This window comes from Brassica oleracea, chromosome C6 (genome assembly GCF_000695525.1).
Source record: "Brassica oleracea var. oleracea cultivar TO1000 chromosome C6, BOL, whole genome shotgun sequence".
In the NCBI taxonomy this organism is placed as follows: Eukaryota; Viridiplantae; Streptophyta; class Magnoliopsida; order Brassicales; family Brassicaceae; genus Brassica; species Brassica oleracea.
The window spans coordinates 3727707-3743417 of NC_027753.1; the positions used below are offsets into that span (position 1 = coordinate 3727707).

Sequence of the window (15711 nt, forward strand, 5' to 3'; positions counted from 1 at the left end):
TATTAAACTAAATCCGAAAACTTGAAAAATTGATCCGAGTTCGAAACGCCCATAAATGGAGTGTATATACTAATTTTAATCGACAAAAAGTGGTCGTCTCGCTGAGTTTTTCCGAGCCCAAATTATGAACATGGGTGCATGTATGTCTCTTTTAACCAAATGCCTCTTACATTTTTTTGAAATTTATTCATCCCGTAAAGCTTTAATTTATAAGGCCGGCCATGAAGCTATAGCCGCATTGTTCATGAATAAACCGGATCTTAATCTAGTTATCCGATTCATGTTTTCCTTTGACCTGCTGTCCGGTATGGTTTACACCGATTCTACCGACTTGTCTCTCTACAAACATTTTTAGTACTTATTAACCCCTTTCGGAGATCTTCCACAACAGACAAATCATTATTACCCCGAGAGCGAGAGAAGAAAAAAAAGGGAAGAGACAAAACGAATGACGAGGACTCAGTCGACATCAGAATGAACCTTCAAACCCCTTCCATGGCTTCTTCTTCCTCTTCCTCCTCCTCATGGAAAGAGGCACGAATTAGGAGCAATTGAAACCCGCACTCACATTTATGATCTCCGCCGTTCGTGGATCACACGAGATTTCGACTCCGTCTTAAAGGCAGATCCGATCTAGACTTTTCAGCTAATTTTTTGTTTCTTTCCCGTCGCGTTTCGATGGAGGCATTGACGGAGCTTTGCGACATTATAGCGGAGAATCCGAAGCAATTCTCGGAGAAACTAGCTTGGATATGCGGCCGTTGTCCCCAAACGGAATGGCTCCTCGCCGAATCGCCTAGGGTTTCTCGGAGCCATCTCAACGCGGTCTTGGCCGTCGCGCGGATCATCTCCAAGAACCCCGAATCAACCGACAATCGCGCCAAATCCGCCGTCAATGATTTCCTCAGCGCTGTCCCTGCGTCGTTCCGTCGCTCCTTCTGGCCGCATTCCTTCCCTTCGCAGTCGATCTCTGCGTTCTATTGCGATTTCTTGAGTTACCTTTCGTGCGCGGCGGATCTATCTCCGGAGTTCGCCACCGAGGTTGCTAGGTTTACAGGTGAGGTCGTGATTGCCGCCACGAGCTGCGGCGGCGATGGGGATGGTGATCCGTCGATTGCCAAGGCGTTCTTGGTGGCGCTCTCTCAGAATTTCCCGTCGATTCTGCAGTCTGATGGGGATAAGTTGATCACAATGCTGCTTGATCAGTTTGTTGTGAGCCGTGCGCCTCCTTCGCCCAAGGAACAGCAGAACTCGGCGAATTCTGATACTTCCTCGGCTCAGAGCTCTCCCGTTAGCACGAATCGTTATCCCTCAGGAAAAACGGAGGAGTCTAGTCCTGGCGACGGGTCCACCGTGTCCTCTAAGAGTTCTTCGTCTGTTGTGGTGAATGGGGGTAGCATCGTGTGGAAGACTGGGGTTGATCAGCTGAGCTTCGGATTTAGTGAAGGTAGTGGAGGCTCTAACCCTGTGTTTCGACAACAAGTGGCTTCTTTTGAGGATGAGTCCATCGAGAGCTTGGAGAAGCAAGAGATTGCTTTTAGGTTGATCACTCATATTTTGGAGAAAGTCAAAGTTGATTCTAAACTTCAGGATCAAGTGCGGTTTATAGCGAAGAGGCAGCTCCAGTCCATGTCTGCGTTTCTGAAGGTAATGCTTTTCTCGTGGTTATAATATAATTCGGCATGTTTTCATGAGGGATAGTAGTATAGCACTACGGTGCTTACTTTGCGGATCTTGAGTGGAGTATGGATTTCTTAGAAAAGATGATGACTCTGTTTCTGCATTTTGTTTTACAGTCAAGAAAACGAGACTGGAACGAACAAGGTCCACTTCTGAAAACTCGAGTCAATGCGAAGCTCTCTGTTTATCAGGCTGTAGCTAAAATGAAAATCAAGAGCCTGGTGTCTCTGGAAACAGATGGAAAAACTTCTAAAAGGTTGGTCCTGGAGACTCTTGCATTGCTATTAGATGCTGCCGATGCCTGCTTGACATCTGTGTGGCGGAAAATGAAGGCCTGTGAAGAGCTGTTCGGTTCTCTGCTTTCTGGGATTGCAAAGATTGCAGTGGAAAGAGGAGGCCAGCCACTTCGTGTGTTGCTCATCCGACTTAAACCGTTGGTACTGGCAGTCTGTGCTCAGGTAAAATTTTGTTCTCACTCAGGCGAGCAACATATTCTACACTATCGCTGGAGCTCTATAGAAGTACAATCGAACACATCATGTTACAAGTTTGGACAGATATTAATATATTATAGTTCGTTTTCAACTAAATCACTGAACGAAGTTTCTATGTATTTCTAATTGTTTGTTGGAACAGCCTGATCAAGGGGCTTTGCTTGAGAGCGTATTTAAGACTAGTTGTGAGATTATTGAATCTGGCTGGGCCAAGGACCGAGCCCCAGTGGACACCTTCGTTATGGGGCTAGCGTCAAGTATTCGTGAAAGAAATGATTATGAAGAACAGGTAACTTTTCAACCTTTCTCTTACCGTGGAGAAAATCATTTTAACTTGCCAGCTGTTCATCCGCCTTCTTTAGGTTTCTTTTTTATTTTACCTTTCCACTAAGGCCCATCATTTGGTGTCCAGGTTGATAGAGAAAAGCAAGTGCCTGCTGTACAGCTAAATGTGATACGGCTGCTTGCTGATCTCAATGTTGCTGTGAAGAAGCCCGAAGTAGCAGACATGATATTGCCACTTTTTATTGAAAGCTTGGAAGAGGGTGATGCTTCGGCTCCTAGCTTCTTGCGACTCCAAGTATGGTTCCATTTTCTAGCATGATACCTCGTATACGTTACTTTCTCCAAATTTGGCAGTGATATCTTCATCCTTGTTGACATATTTATTTATGCATCTATGCCAATTTTGTGCAGCTTCTTGATGCTGTTTCTCGCATAGCAACGTTAGGGTTTGAGAAATCTTACCGCGAGACGGTAGTTCTAATGACCAGAAGTTACTTGAGCAAACTGTCGAGTGTAGGATCTGTAGAAAGCAAAACATCAGCACCAGAAGCTACAACTGAGCGTATAGAGGTATTTTATTATGTTTGTTTGATTTTTAAACTATTATACTGATCCTTACAGATCCAATTGTGCTGTAGACTCTTCCTGCAGGTTTTCTTACAATTGCCAATGGTCTTGCGGATACAAAATTGCGTTCGGACTATCGCCATCGTTTGCTTTCCTTATGTTCAGATGTAGGCCTGGCTGCCGAGTCCAAAAGTGGCGGGTAATTATATCATCTTAGCTTTATATAAACGTTAGTTTTTTTCACTGTTTATGGTTTATTTATCTTTTAACTGCCTAGTCATATAGTAATTTAAAGCTTGAACAACCGTTCGCTGTTGAAGAAAGTATTTATACATATGTATTGCATATAGATAAATAAACATTTTCCTCTCTACAATTGTCCTAAAAGCTTAGAATAATCGGAAAGCCTTCAGTGGATGTTTCTCCAAAGTTTATTTCTCTCTTCATAATGACCTGAATATTTATTACGCGCTTACTTTTCTTCCAGGAGTGGTGTGGATTTTTTAGGCCCTCTTCTTCCTGCAGTGGCGGAAATATGTTCGGATTTTGATCCTACTTTGGATGTGGAACCCTCACTTTTGAAGTTGTTCCGCAATCTTTGGTTCTATATAGCCCTTTTTGGCTTAGCACCTCCTATTTTGAAAGCTTCAACACCAGCTGGGAAGTCAACCTCCAATTCAGTGATCAGTGGGAGCATAAATGCTGCTTTGCAAGCTGTGGGAGGGCCTTACATGTGGAATACAGAGTGGGTTCTTGCTGTTCAGCGGATTTCTCAAGGCACTCCCCCTCTTGTAAGTCAGTCTAGAAGGCCATCCTCAGAGTTTAATTTATGGTTCACCATATTATAAGCCTTCTAAATACTGAGTCCTACATCTCCCAGAAGATATGTACTTGTTCTGTAGTTTAACTGTAGCTAATTGAGCATTGCTCTTTATAGGTTGTCAGTTCTGTAAAATGGCTTGAAGACGAATTGGAACTCAACGCGCTTCATAATCCCGGTAGTCGTCGAGGAAATGGAAATGAGAAAGTAGCTTCAACACAGAGACTTGCTCTTTCAACTGCCTTAGGTGGCCGAGTTGACGTTGCATCAATGAACACCATTTCAGGTAAAAAAAAACTAGGTTATTGTTTAATATCTGCTTGAAGGACTTTGGTTTGGCTATCTTACATGCTTAGAACTTATTTTTATATTTTTTATTTTAATCCTATTAGGAGTGAAAGCTACCTATTTGCTTGCTGTTGCTTTTTTGGAAATCATACGCTTTATAAGCAACGGGGGTATCCTTAACGGCGACTCGAGTGTATCTGCTTCTAGAAGTGCCTTCAGCTGTGTCTTCGAATATCTGAAAACTCCAAATCTTACTCCTGCTGTTTCCCAGTGCTTGACGGCAATTGTGCATAGATCCTTTGAAACAGCCGTCTCATGGCTGGTATGTAAATACCTGGTCGTACTCTTTTAGCTCATTTTTTTGCCAAGGGCCGTTTGGTTGCAACTCTAGCCCGTTCATTCCTTCATGTCCTTTTATATATCCACTTTGGTCATTTTGTCACCAACACCAGTTCTGCTTTTCTGTGTGTTTTCCTCACTTATACATTCTAACAGTATATGAATTTTACATAAAACTTCCATTTGGTTTCAGGAAGATCGAATATCACTTACTGGGAAAGATGCTCGTAATAGAGAACTGACAACGTATGCACATGCTTGTTTCCTCATAAAGAGTATGTCACAGAGAGATGAACACGTTCGAAATATCTCTGTGAACCTGTTGACTCAGTTACGGGACAAGTTTCCTCAGGTAAATGGGTATATACGTTCTCTCGTTCAAAAGATTATACGTAGTTTCACCATGTTTGTAAGAGAAAAGCGAGCCAATATATTTCATTTATACGATGAATATACTACACTGATAGAAGTATGGAGAGGTAGAGTTATATTTAGCCATAATAATATTTTAAAGGCGAGTATTCGCAGAAGAAATTACAGGAATAAGGCCCAAAACCTAAGTAATATTATCAAATTCTAATAATTTATAGGTTACATATAGCGTTGCATTGAACAATTGCAGATTGAAGTGTTTTTCTTCCTACTGGCGTGCAATAATTTCATGTGTTACCCATCGCAGATTTTTTTCCTTTCTTTTGCTGAATCTAGTTTTTCTCTTTCTATTGATCTCTAACAAATATCAATTTTCTCATATATAATTCCATTAGACACCTGTGGTGTAGTCTGTTTGTTTTATTAGGACTTCCAAATATGCTGTGTTTGCTGTTTCAGATCTAACATAGACATTTTTTCACGACTTACTTTTTCTGCATATTTCCTCTCCGTTGTACATCTAGTAATTTATTCTTCTCCTTCTGTTTACTGGTGTCTGTCTTATATCACTGTCTTTGGTACTGTCTACTGACTTTCGGTGTTTGCCTTTTGCGTTCTTCAACTGTTCTTTTGGAAATTATCCCTCTGCTTTGTTGATCGTCTGACAATGAGAAAATGCAGGTCCTCTGGCATTCTTCGTGTCTCGATAGTTTGCTGTTTTCTGTTTATGACAATACATCTTCAACAGTTGTCAATGATCCTGCTTGGACTGCTGCTGTTCGATCTTTATACCAGAAAGTTGTTCGAGAATGGATCATAATATCGCTTTCATATGCTCCATGTACCAGTCAGGGTTTGCTTCAGGTTTGCTTCTGTTTACCAATTCATATTATCTTCTATTTTCACATTCAAATTTCCTTATTATGACAGATATCTTTTACGCCAATTCAGTCGGTTACTTTGACATTTTTAAACAGAGACGTACTGTGGAGATATAATTCCTGTTTCTGTTCTGTTGCAGTTCCATGTTTTCCCACCATCTACTGTGTTTAACGAACTGCTTTTTAGTTGTAGACTTCTATATTTTCTTGAAATGATTCAAGAAGGTGGGATTCATTCAGTTTTTCTCTCCCTTAACAACCGTAATTACTGTTTTATTGTTTATGGTATTGGTTGCGTGTTACTTTTCAGATGTACAGTTTTGTGTTTCTTACTTTAGTGTCTGAGATTGTCACGAGTCTGTTTTTGGTGCACAAACGAACTATCAATTACTTTAGACATAGGGGCTTAAGTTGTTGTTTCCATGAATTCTTTTTGTATATAGTCTCAAGGCTGGGCTCTGTTCCGTGTGTTCTGCTTCAGTTAAATTGTTTTTGTTGTTTCTCTGAGTTACAATAGAGTTTCACGGTCCTCTCTTGTTTTTAATATCCACCATAGGATAAGCTGTGTAAGGCAAACACATGGCAGCGAGCACAAACTACAACGGATGTGGTTTCTCTTCTATCTGAGATAAAGATTGGAACTGGGAAAAACGAAATTTGGTCGGGGATAAGAACTGCAAATATTCCAGCGGTGATGGCTGCAGCAGCTGCAGCATCAGGGGCAAACTTAAAAGTTTCTGAATCCTTTAACTTGGAGGTACTTGGTACTGGAGTAGTCAGTGCAACAGTGAAATGCAACCATGCTGGGGAAATTGCTGGCATGCGAAGGTTGTACAACAGTATTGGTGGATTTCAATCTGGCTCAGCGCCTAGTGGTTTTGGTGGTGGCCTTCAAAGATTAATATCTGGGGCATTTTCCCAGGCACCACAACCAGAGGATGACTCATTCAATGAGATGTTAATCGCGCGGTTTGTGCGTCTCCTTCAGCAATTTGTTAATACTGCTGAAAAAGGCGGAGAGGTGGATAAGACACAATTCCGAGAAACTTGTTCTCAAGCAACTGCACTACTTCTGTCAAATCTGGTAAGGTTTTCTAACCAAGAACAGATGAATTGACGAGCACATGTATTCTGATTTCTCTTCTTGTGGCATCAGGGTACTGAGTCAAAAACGAATGTGGAAGGCTTTTCTCAGTTACTTCGTCTCCTTTGTTGGTGTCCTGCATATATATCTACTCCAGATGCTATGGAAACCGGAATTTTTATTTGGACCTGGTTGGTTTCTGCTGCTCCTCAACTTGTATCTCTAGTCCTTGCCGAGCTTGTTGATGCATGGATATGGACAATTGATACAAAGCGAGGACTCTTTGCGTCTGATGTGCGATACTCTGGGCCAGCTGCAAAATTAAGACCTCATCTTACCCCTGGGGAACCAGAAGGATCACCGGAAAGTGATCCAGTTGACCAAATAGTCGCTCACAGACTGTGGCTTGGATTTTTAATTGATCGTTTTGAGGTTAGGATTTATCTCTCTACTTTTTCTTATACAGACGGAACTCATGTAGATGGATCAACTCGATTCTTCTTAGTCATTGGTTAAGACGATCTAGAGTGTTATTAGTGCTGATTTTTCTTATAATACTAGTTGATCAAATATCACTTTTCTGTGAAAGACCGCAACAAAGTTGTAGTCTTGGAGTAGTTTCGTTTCACTTGGGAATTTGCATACTAATCATTAACGAAGCATATACGTATTTAAGTGAGTTTCTTATCACAAAATGCTTCTTTAGGTTGTTCGACATAATAGTACGGAGCAACTCTTGCTGCTAGGTCGGATGTTACAACGGAGTACAGACCTTGACTGGTGCTTTACTCGCCACCCTGCAGCTGCTGGTACCTTTTTTTCTTTGATGCTCCTTGGACTGAAGTTCTGCTCTTGCCAAACACAAGGCAACATGCAGAAATTCAGATCTGGACTCCAGCTATTGGAAGATCGAATTTACAGGTCAGTTTTTGCTAATTCGCAGTGTTATTTTTTAAGATGGGCCATTGTTTTATGTTGCACCATACATTTTGTTATTCTTTCTCTTTGGAGATCTACCATCCTGCGTCTATGATCTGCGTCACACATTTGATTATTTTCTACCTTCATAGGCTCTCTTACTGTTTTGTCCGCCTTAGGATTTAACTTGAATTGCCATTGCACATTGCATTGAACTATGGCCTAGTGTCTGCTATTTTAATAGCTATATCATAGACTGAGGAGAAACTGAAAGTAGCTACATTTTAGGCCTTATGTTAATCAGCCATTTAATATGGCATGTCCCTGTGTTTTCAAATGGCTTGATGCTTAGGCCAATTTTATTATCTCTGTTATACCTTTGTTCTATTTTCGTACACTTCAATAAGAAATTATGTCTTTTCTACTTTTTCCAGGACTTCCTTAGGCTGGTTTGCTCATCAACCAGAGTGGTATGATGTAAATATTCCGAATTTTTGTCAAAGCGAGGCTCTATCTGTTTCGGTTTTTGTTCACTTTTTATCAAACGAGCTATCGGATTTAAGTCCGTCTGATTCCAAAGGAAAATCTCGTGAAATTGGGAACTTGATTGACGTGGTACAGTAACCATCTGCAAACTTTTTTCTACTTTCTCTGAGTAACATAGTTTGACTGCAAAATATGATATTTACTTTGGCTGCATGTCTACAGACTGATCAGTATCATCCCGTCTGGGGTGAGATGGACAACTACACTATGGGAAAAGAAAAAAGGAAGCAGTTGCTCCTAATGCTCTGCCAGCATGAAGCTGACAGGCTTGACGTATGGGCCCAACCTATTAGTTCAAAGTAAAACTTGGTTTCCTTTTATGACGCTTTCACTTCTCATTAGTTCTCTTTGACGTAAATGATTTTCATTCTTCCAATTGGCAACGTATGTACAGGGACAGTCCATATTCGCGGCTGAAAATAAGCTCCGAAAAATGGACCGAACATGCTAAAACCGCCTTTTCAGTGGACCCTCGCATTGCTTTATCTCTTGCTTCAAGATTTCCGGCAAATGCTGCTGTGAAATCCGAAGTCACTCAGCTTGTTCAGGTATGAATTATAGATGCTGCTCCTCTAAGACTGTAGAAAGACAGACCTTTTACAATTTTTTAGTTTAAGAGGGGCATACTGTACCTTTGGTTTTAAGTTTACTAAGAGCTTGCACCATCCCACAAAATCAGCGAGGCATGGTGCAACTGGGAAAAAGTTTGGCCATGATACTTCTAACTGAATAATTTATTGAAGGGACTGAAATTTCTGTTAAGAATCAGATTGCTAGGGTTGTACATGCTCTAAACCTCTTTGGTATATTAAATGCTGTTTGCTGTCATGGCTAATTTTTTTATTGGTCGTCTGATGTTTATGAGCTTTCTCACTGAAACTCTTTCATGCAGACACATATTGTAGATCTTCGTACAATTCCCCAGGCATTGCCGTACTTTGTAACACCCAAAAATGTTGAAGAGGACTCGGCGCTGTTGCAGCAGCTACCACACTGGGCTGCTTGTTCAATCACACAGGCTCTTGAGTTCCTCACTCCTGCTTATAAAGGTCATCCACGTGTCATGGCATATGTACTAAGAGTTTTGGAGTCCTATCCTCCTGACCGAGTTACTTTCTTCATGCCCCAGTTGGTGCAGTCTCTACGCTATGATGAAGGGGTACGTCTTATCTAATATACATAGAGTCTCTTTAAGGATGTTGGGGTATAAGCTATTTCAAGTATATCATTCGTCATGTGCTCGTTAGATTTGAATTATACCATTCTGCGTAATACGTGAAGTTTTATCATATTGCTTTTTCAGTGCTGTCGTTGAATTGTTTTATATGGGCGGCTTTATTAGTCTCAAAAATAGAAATTCTGCATTTTGTGTACTGCGGCATTTCCCACAATTTATCCAAACCATGGTGTGAAAAAGAAACTACGAGCCCAGGAACTTTTGTTCTGTTGGTCTTTTATCTAAAGCTATTAGTTTAAAAAGTAGAATTGGATTATCAACCTCACAGTTTCAAAACCATGTCTATTCTTTTGTAATTAGGCCTTTGACTGCTCACGGTTTTTCTTGTCACAGTATCCTCAAACTCTACAGAAATTATACTTCTAGGGAAGCTGGATATTACGTCTTTCCTTTTTTCCTGGATTTGAAGATGTTTAACATTTTGATTTCTTTTTGAATGCAGAGGTTGGTGGAAGGGTATCTTCTTAGAGCTACCCAAAGAAGCGACATATTTGCCCATATTCTCATTTGGCATCTGCAGGTAAATTTAACTTAGTGGACTTCGGAAGATCTTAGTTTTTCTTGTATCCTTTGTAGAGATTTGTTAATTTCATATATCTCTTATAATGCCAGGGTGAGTCTGTTCAGGAAACACCAAAGGAGGGCGCTATCGATAAGGTTTGCCCATTATTATAATTTTCTGCTTATATTTCGTTGGTCTTAGTTTTTCTGGAATCGGCATCTTACTCCGGTTTGGCTAGTGTGTTATCTATGTTACTGCTGATATGTAGCTTAACGATCTTTCACAATATTCAAAAACATTGTCATGTAGTACAATGTACTGGCCGTGAGTATCCCGAGTTCCAATAACTGGTCTCATGCAGAAAACATCTGCAAAGTCTTCTGGTTAGGTTATTCTTCACATGTTATATGAGGCTGAAAGCATTCTTGATTTGACATGTTGATCGCTAGTTGTAGTTACATAATTCCAAAAGTGAAAATGAGTTTCATGACTTATAGTTCTGTATTAGCATGAATTTTTCATTGGAAAGTATCTTTTGAATAGATTTAGTGAGAAAGTGATTAGTTTGTTTAGACAGAGATGGCGGTAGAACTTTGTTATATAGCTTTGGACTGGTCGGCTGTAAAAATCCGAGCTCACCTGTTGTTTCTGTAATATTTCAGAATGCATCATTCCAAGAAATTTTGCCACAAGTTCGGCAGCATATTATTGATGGTTTCAGTCCCAGTGCCTTGGACATGTTCACTAGAGAGTTCGACTTCTTTGACAAAGTTACATCGATTTCCGGGGTGCTATTTCCCCTTCCAAAAGAAGAGCGCAGAGCCGGTATCAGGAGGTATAATTTTATCTTTCATGGTATGGGTGGGTATGTTGGATGCAAGGTTAATCTAACACTTTATTTATGGCAGGGAGTTGGAGAAAATTGAAATGCAGGGAGATGACCTCTATTTGCCAACTGCTCCTAGTAAGCTTGTTAGGGGTATCCGTGTAGACAGTGGAATACCCTTACAATCAGCTGCCAAAGTCCCTATCATGATAACTTTCAACGTTGTTGATCGTGATGGTGACCATAATGATGTGAAACCACAGGCTTGCATTTTCAAGGTAAGCCTTGGTATGATTTTCATACAATTTGTAGGGTTTCTAGGTCCACATGAAAGCTATTCTACTGTGATATCTTTCATAATTCTAATAGTATTTGCCAATACCCCAAAAACAAAATCAGTCATGCGCTCCCACTAGTTGGTATTTACTGTCAGTCTGATTTGCTCTTGTATTCAGGTCGGAGATGATTGCCGACAAGATGTTCTTGCCCTTCAAGTGATATCTCTTCTTAGAGATATATTTCAAGCGGTTGGTCTTAATCTTTATCTTTTTCCATATGGAGTACTCCCAACTGGTGACGAGAGGGGAATCATTGAGGTAAACTCGGTCTAAAATGTGTTAATCTTAAGCTTATTTCTCTTATTGCTGGTTAGAATAGATTTTGGTTGTATAAGAATTTTCGTGCATCAGATAAGGTTCATACGGTTTTCTTTTTAATGGAACTTCCATCTCTTTTCTTTACTTTGATTACAGGTTGTGCCTAACACACGAAGCAGAAGTCAAATGGGTGAAACAACTGACGGGGGTTTGTATGAAATCTTTCAACAAGACTATGGACCCGTGGGCTCAGCCACCTTTGAAACAGCAAGAGAGAACTTCCTCATCAGCAGTGCCGGTTATGCTGTGGCTAGTCTTTTGCTCCAACCCAAAGACAGACACAACGGAAATCTCCTCTTTGATGAGTATGCTTCCTAACTCTCTCTGGACAATATTATTTATGTGGGAAATTTCTTGAAAATAACACCATGTGTTACGTTAATGCAGCGTGGGAAGACTTGTCCACATCGACTTTGGTTTCATATTGGAAACTTCACCTGGTGGAAACATGCGGTTCGAGAGTGCTCACTTCAAATTGAGCCACGAAATGACTCAGTTGCTAGATCCATCAGGTGTTATGAAAAGCAAAACATGGCATCAATTTGTGAGGTAGATATCTTAAAAAATTTCTCAAATCTTTCTTTTTGTTATCAGAGAGATAATCTTACGTCTTTTCTGCATAAAAAGCTTGTGCGTCAAAGGATACTTGGCTGCTCGCCGGTACATGGACGGGATCATAAGCACGGTGCAAATGATGCTAGACAGTGGATTGCCTTGCTTTAGCAGAGGAGATCCAATTGGTAACCTAAGGAAAAGATTTCACCCAGAGATGAGCGAACGTGAAGCTGCACACTTCATGATCCATGTCTGTACAGATGCGTATAACAAGTGGACTACTGCTGGCTACGACTTGATTCAGTATCTGCAACAAGGCATCGAGAAGTAAACCAACAAAAAAAAAAGAAGAGGAAGAGGAATTCGATTATCGTAAACCAGAGTTGCATAATAATTTGCAGGTAAAAATCATCCGAATTAATATTCATTTAATTTTTGTTTCCTTCGTTAGTAGTAGTTTTAAGGAGTTTTATTTTCTCTCTTATTTTTGTTCTCTTAGGGCTTTGCTATTGACAAAAGACAAAAGACAAAAGACAAAAGACAAAATTAGGAGTGTTGTGTGACGAGCTTAAAGATAACGTAAGGTGCAAGCTATTAATGTATTTGATTCATTGATGATAAGAACTGATCCACGTATATCATATTATCCTGTTGACATAAGAACCTACTTGGTTATTTCACTAACCAGACGATCTCCAGCATCAGAAAATGATTCTAGAAACATGAGGTAAAAAGCTATTCTAACCCTAATTGCCACGAACGAGAATCCTCGCCCATCTCACTCCCTCTTTTGTCGTTTCCCCTTACGTTTTCTTTTGTTCAAACCTCGAGACAGTTTCATTTCGATTCAAGCCTCTCTTACGAAGACTATACAGTACTTGAAGTCAGAGCTCAAACTTTCATTATCCTCAAACACTTCGAAATGACTATTTAGTTGCTCAGTTTCATGGAACCAAGCCCTCAACAACAATGATTTTTTTCTTGGATCGTACATCACAATCTTGAATACAAACGGGAAACTTTACCTCTCTAGTCCCTATTGACCTTGAAAACAATAAAAGTCGATCAACTCTACATTTGTCACGCAAAGCAAAAAACGAAGAGCAACAAAAATTTGCGTGGTGGGTTTTACATATACAACTGGATCTTCCAACTAATAAAAGAAACATATTTTACCTCAGTTCTCCAAGATTAAAACGTAGGCATGATAACCAGTCAGTCGATCATCCACAAAGTTTTAAATGTCCCATGTAAATATCCATAAATCCACAAAGATTGCAAGAAAGAAAAGAGACGTGTATGCACTTATTTCCATGGCAGGAGTTGTCGAGGAAGAAAGAAGCAGAATTTTGAGAAACTTTCCATTTGCTGAAGGAAAGCTCCATGTTCGTTACCTAGGTCTCCCGTTGATGACTAAAGCAATGAGCAAGCAAGACTATGTTCCTTTGGTGGAAAGAGTTCGTAGCAAGATCAGCACCTGGACCTGTCGATTCCTCTCTTATGCCGGTCGGCTTCAGTTGATCACTCATGTGCTTATGAGTATAGTAAATTTCTGGGCTGCGGTTTTCAGGCTCCCTAGCAAGTGTATGAAGGAGATAGAACAACTTTGTGCTTCTTTTCTTTGGTATGGGCCTGTACTTAAGACCAAGGTAGCGTGGAGGGATATCAGTAAACCAAAAAATGAAGGTGGTTTGGGGATAAGAAGTCTGAAAGAGGTCAATAAGGTCTATGGGTTTAAGCTTATCTGGAGGTTGTTGTCTGGAGATTCGCTCTGGGGTAAGTGGATTAAGTTCTATTTGCTTAAGAAGAAGAGCTTTTGGGAAGTAAATTCTAAGAGTCAAGTTGGTTCCTTGAGGTGGAGGAAGATATTGAAGATGAGAGTTGTTGCAAAAAACTTCTATCATAAGGAAGTGGGTAATGGACGTCATACTTCGTTTTGGTTTTGGTTTGATAAGTGGTCTGGAAAGGGAATGCTGTTTGATCTTTTGGAAGATAGAGGCATTATTGATATGGGTGTGAGGAAAGAAGCCACTTTAGAGGAAGTCGTTCGGTGTATAAGGAGAAGAAGAAACCACATAAATGTAATTCTTAATGAAATAGAAGCTGAGCTGAGATTGGTAAAGGAGAAGATGAGATATAATGTGGAGGATGTTAATAAGTGGAAAGGGAAGTCAGGATTCAAAAAGAAATTCTCAACTCATGAAACTTGGTTGCTGCTTAGAGAAACTTATGGTCAATGTCCTTGGGCAAAAAGTGTTTGGTTCTCTAAGGCGACGCCAAAGTTTACGTTCATTACTTGGCTAGCATTGTTAAATAGACTTGCTACAATGGACAAAGTTGCTAGATGGAGTTTGGGAGTTAATACAACATGTGTGCTTTGTAAGAATGCAGCAGAGACTAGAGACCATTTATTCTTCGAATGTGCTTACTCTTCTCAGCTTTGGGAGCATCTCACTCTTGGTATTCTTCGAAGTGCTCACTCTAATGATTGGGCTGCTATTGTGTCGCTGATATCAGACAATTCTAGGGGTGTGAAGAGCACTTTTTGTGTTAAATATTCATTCCAAGCTGTTGTTTACGCGCTTTGAAGGGAAATGGATAGGATTAAGCACGGTGAGAAGCCTATGGCCATTACCATGCTACAGAAGCTTGTTGATAAGGGGGTAAGGAATAAGCGTAGCCTGGTTGAAATGCAGAAGGGGAGGAGTATGGCTGATGGTCTCCAATTTTTGTTTGGAACTAGAGTAGAAATTTTCATATTTGGAGTTTGTGTTTTCTTGAGATAGAAGTTGAGAAGTAGTAGTTCTTTTGAAAATGTCTACACTTTGATGTAAAAAGATTTTTTTTTGGTAAATAAAATTTAACATTCATTCAAAAAAAGATGTTCTACAAAGAAGGAAGTGACGCGAGAGCCAAACGCATATGGATGTTAAATGATTTCTCCTTGTCGACATTTGAATCCTCCTAAGCTCCATATTCTTATTTTTTGTTTTCACATCACTGAATACGTAAGCACTAAAACCGAGTGTTCTTCAATTTTTTAAAAAATAAGTGTATATTGATTACGTTACTAATAGTTTTCTTTCTCGTCGAAGTAGCAATACTTGAATCCAATGGCAATGGTTTTCCATTAATTTAAAAAACAATTCGTTAATATATGAGAAATTTGCTAATTTGGAACAACTTATCTTAGCTATTGTCCCCTTAGAACAAAATCAACTTTTGGTAGTTTTTGACTATGACTACCATTACACTTTGTAAAAATTCATATAAATTAATTGAGAAGCAAAAATAAAAAATAAAAATACAGAACATGATCTTAACATACATGAGTACTTATGAAAAATATATTGGTGAAAAAATTATGTTTGATAGAGGAATTTCAATAACTCCCTAAAACTGGTAGAAGATCTGATCTTCCATCTACGGTGAAATAGATGGTAGAATCTGCTAAGAAAACTATAATCTACTGGAGTTAGAAAACGTAACTTGCCAAATTTTCATCCATCTACCATGGTAGAAAAAACAATCTACTATTCCTACTACTTTCTAAAAAATAGCAGATCCGGCGGTCTTCTTCTTAGTCTTTCTTCTACTACCTGTAGTTTCTACATTCTGCTAATTTCGCTTTTAACTATTGTCGGTAGAATGTTTGCTCTAC

At 39.7% G+C, this 15711-nt stretch overlaps 1 protein-coding gene across 1 annotated transcript; it reads left to right on the plus strand.

The window, feature by feature from the left end:
• The first annotated feature begins 384 nt into the window (after nucleotides 1–384).
• On the plus strand, nucleotides 385–12734 carry LOC106300024 (phosphatidylinositol 4-kinase alpha 1). Its single transcript, XM_013736068.1, has 27 exons — nucleotides 385–1647; nucleotides 1797–2138; nucleotides 2317–2463; nucleotides 2587–2754; nucleotides 2871–3029; nucleotides 3098–3225; nucleotides 3514–3817; nucleotides 3964–4132; nucleotides 4239–4456; nucleotides 4667–4825; nucleotides 5527–5709; nucleotides 6283–6810; nucleotides 6883–7242; nucleotides 7517–7731; nucleotides 8163–8343; nucleotides 8437–8573; nucleotides 8669–8822; nucleotides 9167–9433; nucleotides 9954–10031; nucleotides 10124–10168; nucleotides 10676–10848; nucleotides 10922–11117; nucleotides 11295–11435; nucleotides 11592–11800; nucleotides 11883–12044; nucleotides 12123–12451; nucleotides 12550–12734. Exons 1-26 carry the CDS (start codon nucleotides 679–681, stop codon nucleotides 12379–12381), a joined length of 6051 nt encoding a protein of 2016 aa, XP_013591522.1. The 5' UTR covers nucleotides 385–678; the 3' UTR covers nucleotides 12382–12451; nucleotides 12550–12734.
• Nucleotides 12735–15711: the final 2977 nt, after the last annotated feature.